Source organism: Aphelocoma coerulescens, chromosome 10 (genome assembly GCF_041296385.1).
Source record: "Aphelocoma coerulescens isolate FSJ_1873_10779 chromosome 10, UR_Acoe_1.0, whole genome shotgun sequence".
Taxonomy (NCBI): domain Eukaryota; kingdom Metazoa; phylum Chordata; class Aves; order Passeriformes; family Corvidae; genus Aphelocoma; species Aphelocoma coerulescens.
The window spans coordinates 3,756,301-3,778,654 of record NC_091024.1 but is presented as its reverse complement, the minus strand read 5'-3'; the positions used below and the strand labels follow the sequence as shown (position 1 = coordinate 3,778,654).

Here is a 22,354-nt window from a genome sequence, read left to right as displayed (position 1 = left end):
CGCTGGGTGTCCTGCGCGGGGCGGTCCCGGCGGCGGCGGCGGGGCCCGAGCCGAGGCTGCCATGGCCACGGCGCTGCCCCCCACGCCGGCCAGCGGGAGCCGCTCCGTCAGCCGCGCCGCCGGGTCCCCGCTGAGCCCGGCGCGGCTCAGCCGGCTGCAGGAGAAGGAGGAGCTGCGGCAGCTCAATGACCGCCTGGCCGCCTACATCGAGCGGGTGCGGGCGCTGGAGGCCGACAAGTCGGTGCTGCAGCAGCGGCTGAACGAGCAGCAGGCGGGCAGCGACCGGGAGCTGGGCTGCCTGCGGCTCCGCTACGAGGCGGAGCTGGCCGACGCCCGCCGGGCGCTGGACGACATCGCCATCGAGCGGGCCACGCTGCAGGTGGAGCTGGGCAAGATCGGCGAGGAGCACCGGCAGCTGCACGTCAGGTCGGTGCCCCGGCCCCGAGCAGGCCTCCCTGCCCGGGGACACCCCGGGGAGCCGCCTCTTTGGGGTGTCTGCAGGGTGCGGGGAAGGGGATGCTCCTGGCAGGAGCCCGTGGGTGGTGGGAGGAGTGCGCGGTGATGTTGCGTGTCCGGGTGGTGCAGGCGTGATAACCCCGAAGGTGTTGCCCTCTGGGGTTGGAGCGTCTTGGGTTAGGAGACGTCCGGATGTCTGCTCTGAAGGTGTGCTGGGGGCACGCTGCCGAGTACCTCTGATGCTATGGGGTCACATCAGCACCTGCCTGAGATGGGCATGGGGCTCCTGCAGAATGTGGGTGTTCTTCTGAGCTATGAATTCATAGCGGTATGGGTTTGGCACCACACCGGTGTTTACAAACACTCAAGATGCTGGAAAGGTTCTAGAAAGCTATGGAGCAGTGAAAGGAGTGTTTGTATGGAGTCAGCATGCATCTTTTTTGGGCTGTTTAGCTCAGACTTTGCCCAGAGGGGAATACAGAGAGAAGATAGTTCTGGGAGCAGTATGGCTTGACCTGATCCAGGTTGGTACTGCTTGGAAGTTTTCCTAGTTGCTTTTAAGTCTCAGATGAGCTGCCTGCTGTTCTAGCTTGACTTTCTTATAAGTTGTGTATCCTGAGCCTGGACTCATCATTTGTCTAGGCTTGCCAAGCCTGGAACAAAGGCAATGTAAGTGCTATCCCATTGTCTGGAAGGAGGAAGAGGTGTGGGAACAAGTGTCCAAGCCCAACAAGCTTCCTTTATAGAAATATACAGCCTGCTAGCACTGCTAGTTACTGTAATGCCCCATTGTACCCCTACATCAGTTGTGGACTTGTAATAATTTGGATGTCCACAGGCCCCTTACGTCTTGTTATAAACCTGTATCAGAGCAAATTTAGGCACCAGCTTCTTCTTCTAATGCCTGGAGGAAGTATTGCCCCTTCATAGACTCAGTAGGACTCAAGTAGCTGTTCTAGTTGGGAATAACATGTTTTTACTGTAAGCTTCTGTTTTCAGCTGCATAGTTGTTGGGCTTGTCTCAGTCATGCTGGATTTTGGCTCACAGATCTGTTTCATAAATCTAACCAGCCACTTTGAGTGGACAGTGAGGAGAGGGGTAATGCCTGTTCTAAGACTTTTCTGCTGCTCTTTGTGTTTGTGTAACTCTGGCTTTGTTTATAAAGCTTTAGACTTGGCAGCTATGCCATCCTCTAGATTGTTGGGTTGGGTTTTTTTCCTTTACAGTAACTAGTTCTTAGACGTGGTTAAATGTACAGCCCGTGGGAAATGATACCTGGTACCTACTGGTTTCTGAAAGGACTAGACTGAAGTCCTAATATTAATGTGTGTTGTATCTGGGCTGCCTTACTGCAAATGTCTCAGATGACTTGGAACAAACTTTGAGGCTATCGTGTCCTTATATATACACCCTTTAAATAACCTGGTGGCTGTTTAACTCTTATAGAATGAAATGTCACCAGATAATTTCCCAACAGCATTAACTCTTGGCTCTTATTAATCCCTGATTAAGAGACTCAAAGTTTTTGACAACAATGAACTGATTGCATTTGGTTTTTTCTTGCTACTGAAACTGGTGACTGGAAGTAGGCCAAAGATGTTTGGGGAGGAGGAGCTGTAGATAAGTGTATTGGTGGAATTCAGAGCCTCGGGAAGGTCAAAGCAACTGCAGTAACACAGCAGAGAAAGACAAGACCAGTTCCTTTCTGCACCAGAGAGTGTGGATGTGCATTTTGCTCCTGAACCTGCCAAACACAGCAACTGATGTTGTAAGAATGAACTCTGTACGTGCTGCTGACATCCTCTGGTCTTGACAAACTGGAGTCTGTTTCAAACATACCTGAAATCTTTTGGTAAAGTTATTTAAATTCTCCAGATCAAGCATATGTGACATCCTGATTTACAAGGAATGTGATTGGCAGTGCCTCAAAGTTTTTGCTTGTAATTGATAGTCCGTAGGCCACTCTTAGCTCTGGAATGGTTGGTATATGGAATGTTGCAGAGTACTATAGCTGTCACTGCTTGCTGCACAGGGGTGTAAAGTGGTGTTCTGAACCCCAAACTTGGATTAAAAGGGTAGTAAATGCTCTTGTCAAAGGGAGACTTGTTAAATTGTTGTTCTTAAAGATGAAATGTCTTTCTCCAGGGCTTTCTGAAAATAGCATTTTTTTGGGAAAGAATATCCAGGAAACCTGAGCCTGGCTGTCAGATGCTTACATTGGAAAGTGGACTGTTAAAACAGATACTAATGGAATTTCAGTTTTGCACACACTTTGATTGCAGAAGGAAATTTATATTATTGTAGGATGAAACAGTCAATATTAAGTAGTGTTACTGGCATACTTAATACTATATCTGATACAGTAAGTGGTAGTGGTAGCAGAGACTCCAAAAGGAAGGTGAATAATTAATACCTAGAAAAGAAAGAAACCTGTAAATACTAAAACTACAGCATGTTATCTTGTTTTTTCACTGTTAGTAGAGTTATGTTTTTCCTAGAGTCTGAGTAAAGAGTAAATGCCTCTGAAGAGCAGGGCTAGAAAAGGCCTTGGGCAAGCACCTGATGTAGCTCCATGCCCCAGGCATGTGCTGGAACTGGCCATGCCTGCATCCCTTCCAGCAGATTTTGTGTAAGCCTTAGTTTAAATTCCAGATGATGGAGATTCCAGAATATCCCCCCCCCCCCCCCCCCCAGGCAGTGTGCTTCAGTGGTGAACTGTTAGTTTCCTTTCCCTAACATCTAACCCACGTATTCCTCCCTGCAATTTAAGCCTGGAGCTCCCTGTCTTCTCCACAATGGACATGGAAAACAGATTCCCTAACTCTATGTAGCAGTCCTTCATGTATTTAAAAACTGTTCTGTCTCCTGTCACTTTTCTCTAGACTAAACAACCCTTAGTTTTTTCCAATCTTTCCTTGCAGTTCAAGCTTTCTAGAGCGGATCAATCCTGCAGAATTACTTTGGACTTTTGCCAGCTGGTTTCAGTTATCCCCTGGAAAACTCATTGTACGAATTGACACAACTTTGCCACTTGGCAGAACAGATGTTGCCAAAATAAATTGAGAACTTCCTTTACTCTTTGTAATCTCAAATACGAGTTTTGAGCGGGGGCTCTGGACAGTGGGCAGGCAACCGAAGGGATTTTAAAAGTTAGAGCAGTCTGGGGAATTATCAGTGCGTTCTTCCCTGAGAGGAACTCGTTGTGGGCCCTTCTCGCACTCCTCCACTGTGGTGCCAATGGCAAGTGAAGTGTGTTGGCCATCCAGGTGGCACCTGCGCTTGCAGTACCTGGGCATTGGTCTGGAGATGGTCTCTTCTCTACACTAAAGCTCCCCTCACCCTGTAACTCCGCTGCGGCCTGAGAGAGGGCAGGGAGTCACTCGCGGCGGTGGCTGAGGGGCTGCCGGAGGCAAAGCCCCAGCGGGGCCGCGGGGCAGCTCCCGGGCGGGCCGGTGGCCTGCGGGGCACAAAGCTCCCTGTGGGCTGCGGGCAGCACATCCCGGGGCGCGGGGAGGCGGAGCGGCACCGCCGGCAGCCTCGGCTCCCCCGCCCCGTGAGGGACCGGCGCCGCCGGCCCCGGGCTGCCCTCACGGCCCGGCCCGGCCCGGCCTCCGCGGGGCTGTCCGTGAAGGCGGCTCCCGCTCCGGTGGCTGAGCGTGCCCAGCCCGCCCCGTGGAGCCGGAGGCCTGCGCCGTCCCTTCCCTCTCCGGTTGGGAATGCCGTGGAAAATAGCTGGCTTCCGCATGGGCTTTGCACAGAACGAGCTGGAAAATGGGTCAGGAATCTCTCTCGTGTAACAAATGATGCTTGTCGGAGGGCCCTGTCTGGTTTGTTTTGTGCTCTCACCGTGAGCCTGACTAACCTCTCCGGTGTTTAACCACGGACCCCTCTGAAGGGAAAGACACTGAGAACAAACCCTCCCTCACCAGCTGCACTTAACAGCATAAAATTCTTCCTTGTAGGAATTCAAAAAAAGAAACTGATTTAAACGTGGCCCAGGCCCGTGTGAGAGACCTCGATGCCCAGCTAAACGCGAAGGAAGCTGATTTAGCAACAGCCCTGAATGAGAACCGGACTTTGGAGAATGAGCTCCGTGAATTAAAGGATCAAGTACTCAGTGTAAGGCTTGCTATCGGAATCTAAACTTTGCTTTCACCCCTGCAGTTTTTGCTTGTTTTTCCTTAATTAGCTGTTGATATTTAAAAGCAGAGAAAGCCTGTTAACTATGACAGCGACAGGTAGACAAAAAGATTTCCACAATCTTGCTGAAAGCAAATGCTACTAATGGTAGTTTCCTTAAAACTTCCTCTGTTGTAGGTACCTTTAATTCTATGACCATGGGATGTAATGTTTCTTGTTCTAAAGTCAAAGCAAGATGAAATGTACTGCTATAGTCCTTGTAGCATTCTCTAATACATCAGGGAAGTGTCTAGTACTGGAAGGGTATAATAGTTTGTCAACACAGACTATATTTGGAGGGTTTTATTCATTAAGTGTCAAAAAATTGTGTTAGAAGTTAAGAAGAAGTTTGGAATAATAACACTTGTAATGGGGAGGAATATATATGGATAGTACAATTGATTCATCAGAAGTCTACTTTGAGGAGTCAAACTTAGTGAGATTAAAGGCTGTTCTATATGTGCCTTGTGGGAAGTCTGGTCGACATAACAATTAAACAGGATTCTATCTGTTGCTGATATTCTGGATCCCACTGAAAGAAGAACTTACACAGAGCAACCCACTTCACTCACCCAGTGTGTTTTGATTGCTGTGGGAATGAAGTTAAATGACCTGTAACAAATTGGCTGCCTTAATTTGAAAAAATACCTCTTAATTCTGATAACCCTGTTGTCTGTCTTTTCTAGCTGAATCTGTCACTGGAGGATACTAAAAAGCATCTCCACAGTGAAATGTTGAGGAGGGTGGACCTAGAAAACCATATGAAAACTTTGCAGGAAGAAATGACGTTCCAGAAGCGCCTTCATGAAGATGTATGTTTTAGCTTATTAACAAGGCATCTTTTTAGGTGTCCATGATCCCTGGATGCACTTAAAGCCCATCTTAACATTGCTTTTATCTCTAAAAAGGTAACTAGCAACCTATGGCAGCCCATCAGCTCATAAAATCCACCTAACTAGGAAGGCTCAGGAAAGTACACAACCTCATGTTAACTGGGATAGTACCAATAGGTATCTGGAATATGAGAATTTTCAACTGAAATCCCAATATATTACTTTGTGCAAGTGCATATATTAGTTACTGTTAAATTATTCCAGATGTTTACCTGAAGCCTAAAGTAATTGTAGAAGTTAAATCTCCTCTAAGCAACTTGTGTTCCCAACTTTGTGAGAGAGGGCAGTACATACAACTAAATGAGTGGCTTACATATGAATGTAAACCAGCTTCCTTCTCACTGGTAGGAATCTCAGTGTGGTTTAAGTGACAGAGAATTCTAATTTCTCTAACTTTTTGAATAAAACAAGAATAGGTGAAGTAACAGTGCTTAAAGAAACTGAAGTGTATGTGCATGTGTTCTAAGTTAAAAAAAACCAAAGAATCTACCTAGTTCAAATAATTAGTCTTACAAATCAAATATTTACTACATTTATTAGTTTAAGCAATGTTGGCAGCGAGGTGTAAAAACAATAGTGAGGCAGCAAGGTGGATGTGCCAGACTTAATGGATGAATAAGATATGCAGAAAGATGAATTACTGTGTACTCAATGATAAATCTGCTTCAATAGTGAAGGACTTGTGAACCTGGTACACTAAATCCAGTTTCAAACTGTATTGCTTGTTTATTCTCTGGGAAATTTCTTTTCCTAGGAGCTCAAGGAGACAAAAAGAGCCCATGAGAGCAGGATAGCAGAAGTAGAATCGGGCCGTCAAAGAGAATTTGAGAGTAAGCTCTCAGATGCTCTGCAGGGGCTCAGAAAACAACATGAAGAACAAATTCAAGATTACAAAGAGGAGATGGAGCGAACATTCAGTGCAAAGGTGAGTTTGTAAAAGGTGACAGTAAAACAAAGCTGAAGTTCTCTGCACCTTGACATAATTAAGGTCACACTGGCACAGACAGCTGACTGATGGGGCCCCTGCATTCCCTGCAGAGCTTCTTGGCATAAGTTGTCATGGAATTTCAAAGCAGTGTCAAATTTGAGAGAGGATTTCTGCAAACATTTGATCCCTAACAAAACTGGTTCAAGCATAAATACAGGGAGTGATTAGGAAAAGCTGATCATATTTCAGACTTCTGACAGATTCAGGACCAAGGTGTGTTGTTTGTATTAAGCCATTTCAATCCTGAGTAAAACCTAACTTTTCCTACATACCAACTTGCATACCAACTCAGGGAATTCCTTTGGATGCTTGTGTTTGTTTCCACTGAAAAGTCAGTAAGTGCCTCTTGTAGGAGCACTTTATCCTTTCTTGGGACATCTCAAGATTGAGCTATTTTTAGAGGAACTCAATGCTGCTTGTAATGATGCAGGAACTCTTTAATCATAGACCTTCTGGGGAAGAGTGATAATAGTTTGATTTGTACACCCAATATCCTGCAGCCCTATGCTTTGACAAGCAGCTTCTAAACATATTCTCCATTAATCTTATGGAGAATCAATTTACTTAGTATCTATACAATGTCCACTAACTGAAATACCCTAATCCAGCAATTTTCACAACCTGATTATTGCTGACTTTTTCTGACATAAATGTCAAAGTTGTGTAACCCCCCTGCCCCAAAAGCAATACAGAACTTTCTGACCTGACCTTTAGTGGTATCTGTAAACTTTAGTAAAACATAAATATTTCCAGGTGTGACTGGTGAAAATTATTTGGTTTTCCTTCCTTATTTATAATACATGGTAATATGCAACTCATAGCTAACAGTGACTTATCCACAGATGGAGAATGCCCAGCTAACTGCAGCAAGAAATACTGAGTTTGCCAATGCTGCTCGGGAGGAACTGATGGAAACACAGAAGAGAGTTGATACTCTGGTATCTCAAGTTAATCAATACCAAACCCAGGTGCTGTCTTTATTTTGTATAACCTTATAATTATTTCAGTTTACTCTCGATTCAAAACATTGGCCTCTTGTCTCTAATCTTCACTTATGATTTAATTTTTCCCCTGATCCCCTTAATTTTAGAATGTTGCTTTGGAGAGCAGAATAAAGGAGCTACAGAACTTGCTGGATTATGATCGTGATCTCCATCGAAGGCGTATGGCTGAAAAGGAGGAAGAAATGGCACAAGCTCAGAAGCAGGCACAAGCACAGCTGGAAGAATATGAGCATCTCTTAGATGTGAAACTGGCTCTAGATTTGGAAATAAATGCATACAGGAAGATGCTGGAAGGAGAGGAACAGAGGTAGGCTATGACGAGATCTTCATTATGAGAACTTGTTTCATCCAAGACCTCCACACTGTTTGTCCTTCAGAATGTGGAGGAGACAAGAAACAAGCACTAAGCATGTCACTAGTAATTCAGTTACTGAAGCATGATCTTCTGTAAATGGTATTTATATCCCACATCTACCACATGGTATAGTAAGATGAAGTAACTTCATAAACCCAGCTGATAGAATTCAAAGGTCCATTAAACATTCCTCAACTCTCTGAGTTTTGTGCTGCATCTCAGAGATCTATCAAAGAGCACTCAAGTTCCATGAATGAAGCTGGGAACTTGGATCAACTCCTGTCCATGCAGACATGCTATCTTGTATGTGTGGTGAGAACATGGACTCTCAATACATGCTAAGAAGGGTCAAAAACTTAAAATAACTTTCACTGAAGACTGTGTCTGTTGATACTTTAAATGAATATTTGGTGTAGTTGTCAATCTTCTCTTATCAATATAAGCTTGCTCTGAACTTTGGGGCTGTCTTCCAAACTTAACAAGCCATTTAGCTACTCTTGCCAATAAAAGTAAAATTTTGTATTCAAGACCCCATGAAAAGCTTGTATATAGGAAGCTGTTAGGCTTGGATATAGTGGGAGGGTAGCTGTGAGAAGAAAAAAAGCACATCTGATATTCAGGTGAACGTTATCTGACTCTCTTCTAGGCTAAAGCTGTCACCCAGTCCATCTTCACACAGCACAGCAACTCAAGCAGCAAGTCAGGGGCGACGGTTCCTGCATGGGAAGAAAAGGAAAATCAAAGAACCCAAAAAGAGGGAACATAGTGCTGCATTTAAGACTATTCAGCATGTTTCAGCTACTGGAAATATATCTATTGAAGAGATCGATGCAGATGGGAAATTTGTGAGGCTTAAAAACCACTCTGATGAGGTACTTTCATTTTCAAGTCTGCATTGCAATGTGTGACTGCTTGGGGATGGCTTTAGCTTAGTGACAGACCAGAGACTGACCCTTTGGTACTGCAGGTGTTCTGTTCCCAGGGCTGTCTGGGAGGTGCTTTTGGGTGCAAGGGGTTTTCTTATGCAGAAATCCAACACCTTCAGCTGTTTGTCATCAGATTTAAGCAAGCACTATCAGAAGTACTGCTGACCCTTGATGAACTAAATAGAGTGCTTCAGTAAATTGGATAAAGATGGCTTCATCTCAGTCAAAAACACTTAAAACAGCTAAAAGGTTGAATAGAATTGATGCTATCTAATCCATGCAGAGAGTTTATGTGGCCAATTAGCTAATTCTTTGACTAGTTTAGTTTGCAAATCCAGCACTATTAGAATTCATCATCAGGACTTCAAAACATGTGGCTTGTAGTTTAGTAATTTCAGCCTGAAATACAGTGACCCACGAAGTTTTAAGGTGTTTTTTATGCATGTGTGTATATATACATATATAGAGTTAGTAGGTGGCCATGGCAAACTTCATTTATCAGATTCTCCCTGGTAAAGAGCATCATGACACTCCCCCCCCCCCCCCCCTTTAATGGAAGGTAAGAATAGGTATGGCTTAACTTGACTAAGATTAATCCTAAAGTATAGGGAGAAAACATTGGGAAGTTTTAATGGAAATGTGGATGCTTCCTCAAAATTGTCAGATACTTGTATGAAACAGGAGGGGGATTAAAACTGGCCCATGAGTCTGGAAAGAACCTTGTGTTTGAATTATATGGTGTTGGTCTGTAATGCTGAGAGAAATCTCTTGTCCCACAGGATCAACCTCTACATGGCTGGGTGTTGAGACGACGTATTGGAAGTGTGGCAGATGTTACTTACAAGTTTCCCTCACAGTTCACTCTTCAGGCAGGCCAAGTAGTTACAGTAGGTATTGGGTTTGCAAAACTTCCTCAGATCTCTGGTCTTATGTTAGATGTCAGTAGAGATTCCTGTAATATGGAAAATATCTAGACAGGTACTGAAAGTGTCTAAAGAACTGAAGTTCTTATTTTATGTGGAGATGGATATAGGAAAAATCATTGCAGCACCTTGATCTGAAATGAAATTTTCTTTAAAGCCTGAACTGAACTTGGGTCATCCCAGACAGGAGTGTGCTCTAACAGAATCACTGTATTCTAGTTTTTTCTTAGTTTCCCATCCTCCTGTGACTTGATAAAAGTTGTGCAGAGACTGTTACTAAAATCTTTAGCCTACTCCAGGTCAGCAATGCTGAGCTCATGATTTGTAGCACTAAGCTAAATATTAGCTCTAAAATCATACTCTAAGTACATGTACATGGTGATCAAAGAGCTGAACTCTACACTTGCTGCTTCAAACTGTGGAGGAGCTTGTTCAATAGATCTGTGAGCGACCCCAGGCCAGAGGCTCTTGCCCACACAAATTGCAGCCCTGAGCATGTCTGGGACTATGGCCTGGCTCTGTGACTCAAATGTTCTGTATGGCCAAGCAGGGCTGCCTCTACATTGGGTAGAAGCTGTTAACAGCCTTTTATGCATTGTTTTACAGTCTTCAGCTAGAAAATCTTTACCTCCATTCTTGGTAGTCCTGAAAAGAACTAATTTGCCAGGGATTAGTGGTTCTGTTTCTCCTACTGGGTGTCTTTGGCATTAAAATACTTAATAATTATATTATTATATATAAAATATATATGAGTGAATTGTAATCTAACTACAGAAAAGGATTCTTCAGAAGCTCACGCTAACTCTGTTGCAGATCTGGGGTGCAGCTGCTGGTGTAAGCCCAGGTCCTAGTGATCTGGTCTGGAAGTCTCAGAAGTCTTGGGGAGCTGGGGATAATATTGGTGTTACACTCATTACAGATGATGGGGAGGTAAGTGAAATAATAAAATGCTTCTACTGTCCTAATGCTAAACTTGTTTGTGCTTAATTCCTGAGGGGTCTTGGTGGCAATTCAATTGTATTCTAGGAACTCGCAGAGAGGAAGATAATGCTTGTACCCAGAGGAGAAGAAAGTGAGCAAGATGATGATTATGAAGAAATAACTGGAAGTGAAGTGGCATTTGCACCTCAGGTAAGCTGCCTGAAGTTTAAATACATACTATCAGCAGAGTCATTCAAAGGCCATTTCTTGTCCTTACTAAATGAAAATACTTCTTCAAGTACTATTCATATCCCGCAACTCTTAATGTTTTTCTTGATGTCAGACCAAAAGAAGAAGAAAAAAGAAATGTTGTTTGGTTTCATGATAGTGGTTCCTGTGAGCATCCTTAAGCAGGTGAGATGGTGAGATCCATGCTTGTCACCTCATAGAAAACTTGCTTCATCAGTAGTGCTGCAGTCTCTTGTCCCACGTAGGATGTAGCTTGCATGGCTTTGCATCAGAAATGCAACTGAAGTTTTGCTTATTCTCTGGTTGAGTATGATCAAACAGCAGCATTAATTATTTGATATCTTATTACTGACACTGAAAATTACAGCCTTTAATGTCTGTTTTACCTAAATACCTGATTATGAATTAACTTAAAAGCTGTTATCCTGAGAACAGAACACTGTGCAAACACTACCTACTTCTGTGGGATGAAGTGACTTACTTGACACCCCGGTGTCCCTGGCTTGCTTTTAAGATGAATTCAGTGTGAACTTAAGGTCAATAGCCTTACAAACTTTTGGCTACAAACTTGCATCCTGGGCAAGACTCTCCAGCCCCTTCAAATGGCTTTTGACTGACCAAAATATAACTCTGAACTGATGCATTTTGGATGCTCCTACTGTACTTTGATATACTATTAGCTAGCTTTAATTGCTGAAGTAGTCTAAACCAACTAATATGAGGTTTTCAGTTGGTCATAACCATACAATTATAGACAGCTCTTGACTCAAGTTTGTTTGTGTCTTGACCTGAAACAGTACTATGGTACAAGGTCCAAAGCCTGAGAGCAAGGGGATGCCTAGCTAAAAACTCTCTCCTTCCTGCTGACATGTTAAACTACCACAGCTCTTCCTAAAACTGATCCTACACAGTTACAAGGAGGAGTTGCATCTCACTGCACTAGGTCAAAGCTCCCACTACCATTTCCTAGATATTTTCATAATGTATCTGTCTAAAAGCTAACTTAAAAGTAACTTAGTACTGTCTTTCTGGGGAAAAAAAAAAGTACCTAAACAGGTAGTACCTAAACTGCCTGCTGGTTTTTTTTATTTTACTTTTTGGTCCTTTCAAACAGAAAATCTGGGTAAATATCTGTAACTATAATACCATGTGGCTTAAAGGATGTTTATCAGTCTTCTGACTTGCATGCACATTCTTGTAATATTTTCAGTCTCACTGAAGGATGGTGAGACCCCATTAAAGAGGCTACTGAGAAGGTCTGTAATGCTGTTCTGCCCTTTGGGCTCTCAGTGATACAAGCTTCTTTTCATATTCAGTGTAGGGCCTCTCCTCAAGGGTGGCTTCTTTCTATTTTAAAAGGCATTTTTTGAGTTCGCTAATATGACTTGTTTGGTAATCAATGATGGAAAGCAAAAGTAACTTTTTTCCTTACACTTCTAATCTGTTTTATCAGCAACTTTACAATACAGTTGTGTGCCATTTATGGTAAGAGTCAATTCTAATACTTCCAATCAAATTTTAATGCCATTCCTGTTTGCTGAATTCCTATCAAACTTTTGACATTAGTACCTATATGCTTCTGCTGCATTGGTAGTACTGAAATGGCTGCTTAGTAAACAAAAGATAACTTTGTTGCATGCAGTAAAATAATGGGAAGAAGGCATGCTGGGCTTTAAAGGAAGGCAGGGTTTCCATGCTTTTTTGCTTCTGCTTTTACTATCCTAATGAGGGCAGCATGTATCTGCATGCCACTTAGGTTCTGATGCTTAGGAGCTAAGGTAGTCATGGGTAGTTTGATGGCCTTTCATTAAGGAAGGCACAGGCTCATGTATTGCATGGACTTAAAGACTTGTGTAGTACAGTTCATGTTCTGCCTCTTGAAAATCTGCTTTGCTTTATTAATAAGTAACTAAATCTACAAATTTAAACCTACCTGCCTATGTGAGGATCAAGTAGGCAACCAGCAAGACCTATTAAGCTTGTACACGTGCTAATTAGCCTAATGTTTTCATGTTTTCTCTCTGCAGCAAAATGAAGATCCCAGCTGTTCTGTCATGTAATGTGGACAATCATCTGAAAACGCCTCTCAGTCCCAGGTGACATAGACTGTGTGTGTAGATATCTTCTGTAATATCTGGAACTTGGAATTCACATATTCCATCTGATGTCTTTGTGAGAAGCATTGTCCATAACATGATGGAATTTCCTACCTTCTGATACTGGACCCTGGCCTTGGATATACTGGTACAAAGAGCAGTAGAATACAAGCTCCATGTGAAGTTATTTTTATTTTTACTTCTACTGAAGGATCTGGTTTCTGTGACCTGCTGAAACAGAGGAGGGTACAGAGTTTACAAAGCTTCTAAACATGTGCCCTAGAAGGATGTTAAATACTTGACAATGAACATGAGGGTGCCTCAGCTTTCTCAATATTCTGACATGGTGTTCCTCCAAAGGTAACTTCTCTTTCAAGCCTGAGTGGGAAATGTGGGACTGATCACACCCTTGCACCTTGAGCAAGTCTGAAGTAAAACATTCTCCTGAAGAGTGATGAGTGTCTGAAATGTTTCCTGCTCAGATCCTGGTGCAGAAATACATAAAACTGGTCTAGATCATTTCCTAGAGTGAAACACTTTAGAATTAAAAGAAAGTTGTCAAAAATATTCCTGCCTGTTATTAAATGTACTGTTTCTATAGTCTAGCAGCTGGAAATCCCCATTTCAGTATTGTATATTCCTAGATACACTGTATCACAGCAGAGCTGTGCCAGCCTTAACTTGGACAAATGTATCCTATAAATGTGAAAAAGCATCTCATTCTGACAGAGCAGGTACTGTGACCAGTGCTGCTGGCACTTTTTGAATGGTCCCAACACCAGCTTTCTAAGGAGTGAGAGAGAGAAACTGTCAAAAATCAAAACTAGAAAGCACCAAGTGTAGTGAAAAATGCATCAAAATAGCTGCACTTGGAGCCCTCACGTGCTGAATCTCCATGCAGGCTGCAGCTGTGTGTGTGTCCAACTGGACAGCTGGGGGAACACTGTTCATGGGCCACTGTGCAATTCCCTGCAGCTCTGTGCTCCATGGAAAGCCTGTCCTGTACCCTCAGGAGGGGACAGGCAGCCACAAGGGCACTGCACCCCCTCTGTCCCCCCACCAAACTGCTCCCCTGCTGCCCCTGGGGGAAAGGAAGGGCTGTGAGCCACATGAACTTCCACCTAAGAGCAGCAGGGGAGGGCAGCAGCTGAGCCTGCAGACTTCTCTCAGTGCTGGAATAGAGTTTTGACTGTCTTTTACCTTGCCAAAGTGTTCAGTTCCAAATTCAAGACCTGCTTTGTGTTAGGATGCAGGTGTTAAGGTGAGGCTTTCCTTATGCTAGTTTAACTCCTGTATTATTTAAAAGTGCTTTCTAATTTTGAGACAGCAAGAGTACATTGGATTTTAGCAGATCCAAATTCTTGTTCCATCTCAAACAACAGAAATAGCTGCTGCTCTAACTTTGCTGTATTTATCTTGGTTTCTTAAACTTTTTTAACTATTAAAGGTATTTTTCATGTATATAAAAGCAGTCTTGGATTTAAATATTTGCAATTAAATAATAAAGGTCTATCTGTTCAATGATTTCTCTTGAGTGGTTCAAAAAACTATGAAGTAATAAAACTGGTGACTTTAGGGACTACAGAGTGAAGAAACCTTCAGAAATGCACTGTGCTCTCCTGTTTATATTTATCACTTACTTCAATCAGAGCTGAGCTGCTATGAGTTTAAGAGGAATCTTCAGTAGACAGCTTGCCCATAAAATCTCATCAATTTGTCTTGTAGGGAGAGCATGTTCCTCCAGGGCTGCTCCCTTTGTTTGGTCACTACTCCATTACTAAGCAAAGCAGGAGATGGTAAACAGAAAAACAAAGTGATTCCATCTTCATGTTGAGGCTTTCTTGGTATATTTTTAGTTATTGCATGTCTTTCCATCACCACATAGTCTTCTCTTTCTCCTTCTTTCCATCCCTTTCAACTAAATATAAAAAATAGAAGTGTGTTGACTTTTCATTTTTTTGTAGTAGGCACCAGTGCTACTCACCCCTCTCTCACTGGAGTTTTAGACAAACCCTATGGAAGCAGGAGCTGTTTGTACTTAGTTCCAAGGAATATGCCTCTTTTCCTTCTGCTAGAAAAAATGTTAACAGACATAAATGCTAAACAGTCAATAGAGAAGTAGCAAAATTATTAAAATTGCAGTGCAGAGGTGTCATAAAACACATACTTTCTTTATTAATGCATTTTTTTTAATGTAGCATTGTTTTTGCCACTGAAAGCTGATCTATTCAGCAAAAGTGGACTCCAGCTCAAACAAGTGCCAGGACCATAAGTACAGATGCAGCAACCACTGTTCTTATCCCACAGAAATATTTATTCAGTTTGGTCAGTAAATTATAGGAATTTTCAATGCTGAGAACTTGTACTTAGTACAACATCATCTTAATATTGACAACAACCACTTTGCCTTTTGTCAACATACAATGCAAAAGATGTATTAACTTGTTCACAATAAATTACAGTGTGATAGATGAAAAGAGCTCAATGACATCAGTAACTTAGGAACTGGTTACAGTTAGCTTCACTAATAGTATTTTTAGAAATGGTTTTCAACAGTAAAATCATTGCAGCCAAAGATAAAAAAAACCCACATACAATAATAGCAAGGAAATGCATTTTTGGAGCAACAGTGAGCTACCAGTAAACACTTCACACAGTGATCTTCAAGGCACAAAGCAAAAAAACTGGGTATGGGTTTTTTTGCAGGTTGACAAATCAGGGAAGGTGAAATTTCTTTGAATATAAAATAAATAAATTTTAAAAAGACGCATACAAAAGTCAGTAAGTCAGTCAAATAGCAAGGCTTTCACAGAATGCCACACTGACAGAACATTTGTGAATCCATTTCAGTCATGAAATCATGTTCACAGCTCGAATGACACAATCACTGAGGCAAGGGAACTATCACTTCAACATAATTAATGGGGAAGAAGCCAGACTCTCCATTTAACATCCCCTCATACCAATTCTCATCGATCTGATTGGTCAAAGTTATGATGTCCCCTTCCTTAAACCCAAGCTCGCCTTCATTTTCTGGCTCAAAGTCATAGAGAGCTTGGCAGCAAGGCTGATCCATGTGCACTGAAGAACCTGCCCCAGTGACAGAAAAAACAACCACATTAATTGAGCTTCACAGCATCCCATCAGCCACTAAGCACAAAAAAAGGGGTCAAAAAAGGAACCCTGCTGTCATGTCACCAGCAACAGCTTTCCCATTGCTTTTACTCATTAACATCTGGTGCTTCTACATATAAAATACAAGATTAGTGATAATAAGTTTAAAAAATAATCCTGTTTGTCCCTTAAGTTCAGATGCTACTCCTCTTTCATTCCCAGTTGCCTTCCCTTTCAAAAGGATGTTTATCTCAAGCTGAGGGTTTGAGTAATCAGTTGTCAAAACCCATGTGCTCCATCTGGAGCAGCTGCCAGAGGAATGGGAAGGGCAGGAATTGAGGAAGTAGAAGAGTCAACAGGGGAAATGACAAGGAATCCTTTAAATTTATCCTGTGGGAATACCTACCAGAGGGCAGGGGCTCATGGCCTGTCCTACAAACCCAGCCCTGCAGCCTGGGGCAGGCACCTGGATCTTCACAGCACCCGTGCCTGCAAGGAGCCAGGGTTCCAGCCTGTGTTAAGGCTTCCAGCCTCACCTGAGCACTGACACTTTGGGTTACTGCTTGCTGAGCTCGTGTGCTCAAGTCCTTTGTTTTACACATCCTCCATCTGAGCTAAGGCAAAGGCTATGGTGGGAACAAAGGTGCCTGTCAAATTATTTTAGGGATGAAAACAGTTTTCTGATACAATATCTGGCTCTTCTTGTGATTTACACTGTTTACCCTATAAAGATCTTAACTCCAAATCACCCTTAAACATTAAAAAAAAAAATTTACCTTATAAATGCAGTAAATACCTTTTTTAAAGATATTCTCATGGAGAATCCATTAGCTTGGATTTTTGGTACCAATATATATGTAACATTCATATTTATGAATAATTAGAATACATTTTATCAGAATAATTTATGTTCAAATTGTAAGGCTCAGCTCTGTGGTCAAGGACTAGCCCATGGTTCAACTGTAGTTCAGCCATAACAGATTTTTTAATAACATCTGCAGTGTATCCAAGTAGAAGTCTGGTAATTTGAAATACATTTATAAATGAAGAATAGGAAAAAAACCTTAATGCTGCTGCCTTGTAAAGAGCAATACCACACCTTGCAGAATGATACCTCTAGAACACTAGAACTTATTTTAAATTATCCAGGTTGTCTTATTGGGAACATTGTAGCAATACTCAAATATTCCAGTCTTGACTCTCCCAGCTGTCATTTTTTACTGGGTAAACCTGCATGGAGCTGGTAATGCAATGCAGATATAATAGCTAAAATGGCAAAAATGCATTTTAATCTGTTAATCATGGTAATGCATAGGAAATTATTAAAAAGTAACTGTTGGGAATTTTCTAGATAAAGGAATTAGGAGAAATCTCTTAAGGAAACCAGCTAACAACTAGTGGTGCTTACTCAGTGAGAACAGTCAGGTAAAAGCATCTTTTAAACTGACAATAATACAATTGAGAGCAATATCTGGTGTCAAAACTGGAAAGTAAGAATTACTTTTCTCTTTTGTGGGTATATTTTACCCTGGACAGCAACAGAAGACAGCTTTTATTTATAACAATTGAAGAGAAGTGCTAACAAGAGACTCAGCAGACCTCCCCAGAGCAGAACTGTCAATGCCAGACTCATCCTCTCCCTGTGGAAGGCTCAGGGTAGTGACAAAGTCTTACAAGAACCAACTGAATCAGAGCTACTCTAATACCCTGGTACAGGTGAAAGCTTGGCTGTCAGATATTTCCTGAAACACTCTAAGCAGAAAAAGAGATGATGAGGCAGTTGCCCAGCAAAAATGGACTGATCATGTTTAAAACTGAAAATGGACTGATTGTGTTTATAAATAGCTGAGTTATTCTCAGCCTTTGCCAAGGTAGAACTGGTACCAGCGCTCTGGAACTGTCAACAGCAGACTGTGGTGATCAGAATAATTGACAGAGTTCCTCGCCTTCCCCAGCTGCTCCAATGGGGTTAATTTGTTACTGCAAGCCAGTTAATTTCTGACACTGAGGTACCTGATAGGAGATGGATCACATTTGGTTCATTTTAAGCTCCAAAGAACTGCAAAGAAACGTCTGGCAGCCTGGAAAGGTTGTTAAATAATGGTCACAGCCAGCACAACCGGTTTCACTCCAGGCTGTAGGATCAGTCAAAGTCTTCATTAGAGTCAGGCAGCTGCTGCTACTGTATAATCCAATGAGACACAGCTTCCCTGACAAAGGTAAGGGGGCAGCACTGCCTGACAGTGTGCAACACACACTGCTTAACATCACAGAACTGCTGGCACCACTCCCACCTTTTGCTGTGCATTAAATACTTGCACATACGTTGCAGAGGTTTCAGCTGAATAAATTGCACCCTTCTATTTCTGCAAACAGGGTTTATGTTAATTTGCAACTCCATATGCACCTCTTTTATTTTTCTAGTTTACTTCCCTGTCACAGTCAAAAAAGAACTGTCATTAATTTCCAGACCACTCAGATCCAGGCAGCACAAAAGGAGGGTAACCAAGAAGCTGCCTGTGATTCCTGGAGCGTTCCAGGATGGAACCAGAATGCCATTCAATGATGGTTTGGGGGTTTTGTTTGTTTTCCCCAAAGGGAGGGAGTAACAGCTTGTACCTGCATCTACTCTTCTATACCATGCTGTATACATAAGGTAGCAAGACTGCACTTTAATAATCACAAACTGGAAGCTTGCTAAGATAATTAATCCCAGTCTCCCTCATAGCTGAAGTGAGTAAACACTTAGATGCTTATGTTAAATTCCAGCATGTGGCAACCAGATACATATATTCCATATCACAGTCAAACCTGACAAACAAACTGAGTGAAAGGCATGATGTAATACAGCAATTAAAGAGTTCTAAAATGAGCCAGACGATGCTCACAGCTGCAGCTCATTAATGAGGATAACAATGAATTAGAACTAGAGATTTTTTTATCTGCATTTACTCAAAGCAGCCTAATAACTCCCAACAGCATAAAAATTAGGTTTATGTGAATCTAGCCCTGCAAATGTGTGCGAGTCATAAGTAGTAAATAATCCTCACATGTTAGAGACCACACAAAGGAAAATACCATATCTGCTCCAAGAAGCTGATACTGAACTTGAAAAACTATTGTGAAACGTGGGAAAAGTAATTTCCATGCTGAGAACTGTACCATGGCAGTTGTGCTGAATGTGTCACATCTTGCTTTGAACTGTCCTGCAGAACTCCATGGGTTTGCTGAATACCAAGACACTACTTAACTTGAGGGACACTATTGGAGAAACTAAAGATCTGTATTTTGATAGGGTCAATATGGAAGCAGGGAAAATGAAGCATGAAAGTACTTTTTTGTGTAGGATGGGGAGGTCAGCTTTTTAAACAAAAAGAAGGTGATCATAATGCTATCTCCCCATCTCATGGAGACTTTAAGACATTTAGCAGTTTTGCTTAGAACTGCCTGGTTCTCATTTCTAAATCACAGACCATAAAAAAATCGAATCTGTTTCATGATTCCAATTTTAAAAAGGGACAGAGAGGTTTCCCCATTTATGAGCAGGGCATATTGAGCCCACTGCAGTTCACAAAAATCCATATAGACAATGTTTGAGTAGGAATAGGAAAACAAAAGAGAATGAACAGTGATTTCAGTGATGATTTGTACCTGCTGGGGAGGTAACCACAGCACCCACAGCTTCTTCAGGAGGAAAAAAACAGGATATATGGCCTTTCTAATGTTATTAGCAACACTTAAGTATGGCAACAATAATTACATATATCCTATTTCTCCTTTTCATCTCTTTTATGGTGGTTTTATTTCTTTTCCATTCTGACAGCAGTAAGAGAGTGAAGCAGTGACAACCCCTCATTCAGTGATACGTAAATGGTTGGTGTTACAGTCCATGAATGGAGCCAGTGAATGGAAGTGCCTCACTCCTTCCCTATCTTAGTGATAAGTGGTCATTTATTTTTCAGTTTTCACTGACTTTTAGCTAATTAAAACTGAGATTTTTCTTTAACGAAGATTGCTGGAAGCAACCTTGAAAAGTCATCATCTTTCTTTCTCCCAAAGGCAGGATTGATTATCCTTAAAGTACATCTTGGAACAACTGCTGGATGGCAATGATAAACCACTGTAATGTGGTTTGACACACTAGTTTATACACAAATGCAGAAATCTGAATCTCCTTTCTCCACTGCACATGCAAAACAGGGGGAAAAAAAGCCTATATAATTTGATAAGTAGCTGATAGGACCAAGAAATTTTATGGTAATTTTTAATAAAGTTGCTATGTTTTTCTCTTTCATCCAGATGTGCTGTGAGAAGTCACTGATCCCTGCAAACATCTCCAGTGCTTTGGATGAAATGTGTCCCTGTGTCACAAATCTTAGGAACCACTGGTGTGACCTGAGAGAATGTGCAGAGGGGGTTGTGTCCCTCCATTGCACATTAGACAGCAACACAAAAACTCATCTTAAGTGTTCAGGCAGCATGAGGAGTTTCAAACAAATCAAGGAATCAGATCTTGCTGGGTGGATTTGTGCTGCCAAACTGCTGCAAGTGCCCTTCAGTATGGATTGTATAATGGTTTCCTCTTGTAGCACAGTGCAAGAAAATTAAAGAGACATTAGAAGACGCATAAAGTTACAGCTCCAACCTTTATTCCCTCACTTTTAGTTCTCTCATTTCTCTCCCAACAACCTTTAAAAAGAAACAAGACTGGAGGGAAGAAGAAACCGGAGAGTTAGGAGAAAAAAACAAACAACAAACCTTCAGGAAAAGATCCTAGATTCCATGCCAAATACAGAAGGGAACCTTTGGCTCACTACTTCTCCTCGATTTTCCTTCCAAATAATGTTTATGGAAAAATCTCAGGTTTTTTCATTCTCTATTCTTTGCATATTGTCATTTGGGTTTTGTTTGGGGTTTTTTGTTCGTTTGGGGGTTTAATTGGTTTGGTTTTTTACCTGGGCTCAGCTCATCATACAGTGTAGTCATTAAGCAGATAGGGCAAAAGAGTTTAATTATGAGACAAGGAAAAGCTATTTCAATGAGTAGTGTAACCTTACTGATTATTACTATTCACACAACTTTCAAAAGTTGACCTTCTTTTTTTTGTGAAATCAGGGTCTAATCAAAGGAAAGGGTCCTAAACTCACACCAACAGGTACCTAAGTACTTCAGTTCATTAATGCACACACTTTGGTGCATAATATAAGGACAGTAAAGGCAAAAGATGTTAAAATCAGTAAGGGTGGGAGTCATTTCTCTGAATTTTACACAGCTAATATTTGATATCCTGTACAGATCATTTATGCTCTCAGACTGTGGAGAAAAAATAGCACCTGGAGATACTCCAGACTGTGATCAAACACACCCACTGTAGGCATCTGTCTGCAAGAAATGAACTGTTTTCTGCAAGTGCCTCTCCCCTCTCTCTCCTCCCACCCTCAGTGGCAATTCAGAGACCTAAGAGACCAAGGAGAATGCTACACCTAAACCTCAGATGGGTGAGTCTGTTGAGAGGAACCCTGCTTCACAATTCTGTTTTGAAATCTTGGAAACAATCTGGAGTCAGATGCACAGATACTGGTGCCTGGTGGATCCACTGTTCTCACGGTGCAAGAAATACCTCAAGCAACAATCTGGCAAAACATCTAGAGACACATTCATTCTGTGGTGACAGACTTACCTGATGATTTTATGGAAGAACTATAGGCAATCCCATTGTGCTGCTGATTATCACCAATTTCCAGAGTTGTAGTTATTACAGGCTTTGGCTTAAATTCACGCTTAGGCCGACTAGATGCTACATTTATTCTGTAACACAGAGAAGAGCAGCCAGAGATTCATTTAGGAAGAAAGAAGGAAGAAATACTTCCAGAACTTAAGCTCAGGTTAAGTGCTTTGCTGTTGGAAAAGTGGAGTAAGAAAATCTTCTGCTGGTTTTGGTTTTAGGTTTCTTTTGGTTGGTTTGTGTTTTGGTTTTATGGTGTTGGTTTTTTTGGTTGGTTGGGGTTTTTTTCATTTTTTTTGCGGGGGGGAGTGTGTGTTTTGACTAAAAGCTGCTCAATTCTCATGCAATACTTGAATTTCAACAAGCCCCTAATTTATTTAATACTTTGGTCCTGCTGACAGAGGCATAAAGCTTAACAGCCTGAGTTTGAGAAGTGATGAGCACCCACAGCTGCCACTGAGTTCAGCACAAGCTGCAGGAATGAGCCCTCTGGAAAGCTCAACTGCAAATGACATATGGAGAAA

General features: G+C 41.9%; 2 protein-coding genes across 7 annotated transcripts in view; one reads left to right on the top strand and one right to left on the bottom strand.

The window, feature by feature from the left end:
- LOC138116268 (lamin-B3-like) lies at nt 1-14,512 on the top strand. Of its 4 annotated transcripts, none has more exons than XM_069025360.1 (12): nt 1-426; nt 4,420-4,576; nt 5,323-5,448; nt 6,284-6,454; nt 7,360-7,485; nt 7,608-7,828; nt 8,523-8,748; nt 9,582-9,689; nt 10,539-10,655; nt 10,752-10,856; nt 12,349-12,380; nt 12,923-14,512. In XM_069025360.1, the coding sequence occupies exons 1-12, from the start codon at nt 62-64 to the stop codon at nt 12,993-12,995; spliced, it is 1,827 nt and encodes a 608-aa protein (XP_068881461.1). In that variant the 5' UTR covers nt 1-61; the 3' UTR covers nt 12,996-14,512. The 4 variants fall into 4 exon arrangements, with proteins under 4 accessions (XP_068881461.1, XP_068881458.1, XP_068881459.1 ...); XM_069025357.1 differs by lacking the exon at nt 12,349-12,380 and adding an exon at nt 10,990-11,060; XM_069025358.1 differs by lacking the exon at nt 12,923-14,512 and adding an exon at nt 10,990-11,060 and having other exon boundaries at nt 12,349-12,373.
- Nucleotides 14,513-15,284: 772 nt separating this feature from the next.
- SH3GL3 (SH3 domain containing GRB2 like 3, endophilin A3) overlaps nt 15,285-22,354 on the bottom strand; it is a 47,193-nt gene continuing 40,123 nt past the window's right edge. For all 3 annotated transcript variants that reach the window (XM_069025361.1, XM_069025362.1, XM_069025364.1), the window contains exons 8-9: nt 21,786-21,913; nt 15,285-16,081 (exon numbers count right to left, since the gene is read on the bottom strand). In XM_069025361.1, coding sequence (XP_068881462.1) covers nt 15,876-16,081; nt 21,786-21,913 — 334 coding nt within the window. In that variant the 3' untranslated portion in view covers nt 15,285-15,875. The remainder of the gene's footprint in view (nt 16,082-21,785; nt 21,914-22,354) is intronic.

What these genes read in the sequence shown, in the direction of transcription:
- LOC138116268 (XM_069025360.1), top strand. Translation starts at nt 62, where the DNA reads ATGGCCACGGCGCTGCCCCCCACGCCGGCCAGCGGGAGCCGCTCCGTC. An exon ending in AGAAGCGCCTTCATGAAGAT is followed by an intron (nt 5,449 to 6,283) that starts GTATGTTTTAGC and finishes TTCTTTTCCTAG; the next exon opens with GAGCTCAAGGAGACAAAAAG. An exon ending in ACAGTTGTGTGCCATTTATG is followed by an intron (nt 12,381 to 12,922) that starts GTAAGAGTCAAT and finishes TTCTCTCTGCAG; the next exon opens with CAAAATGAAGATCCCAGCTG.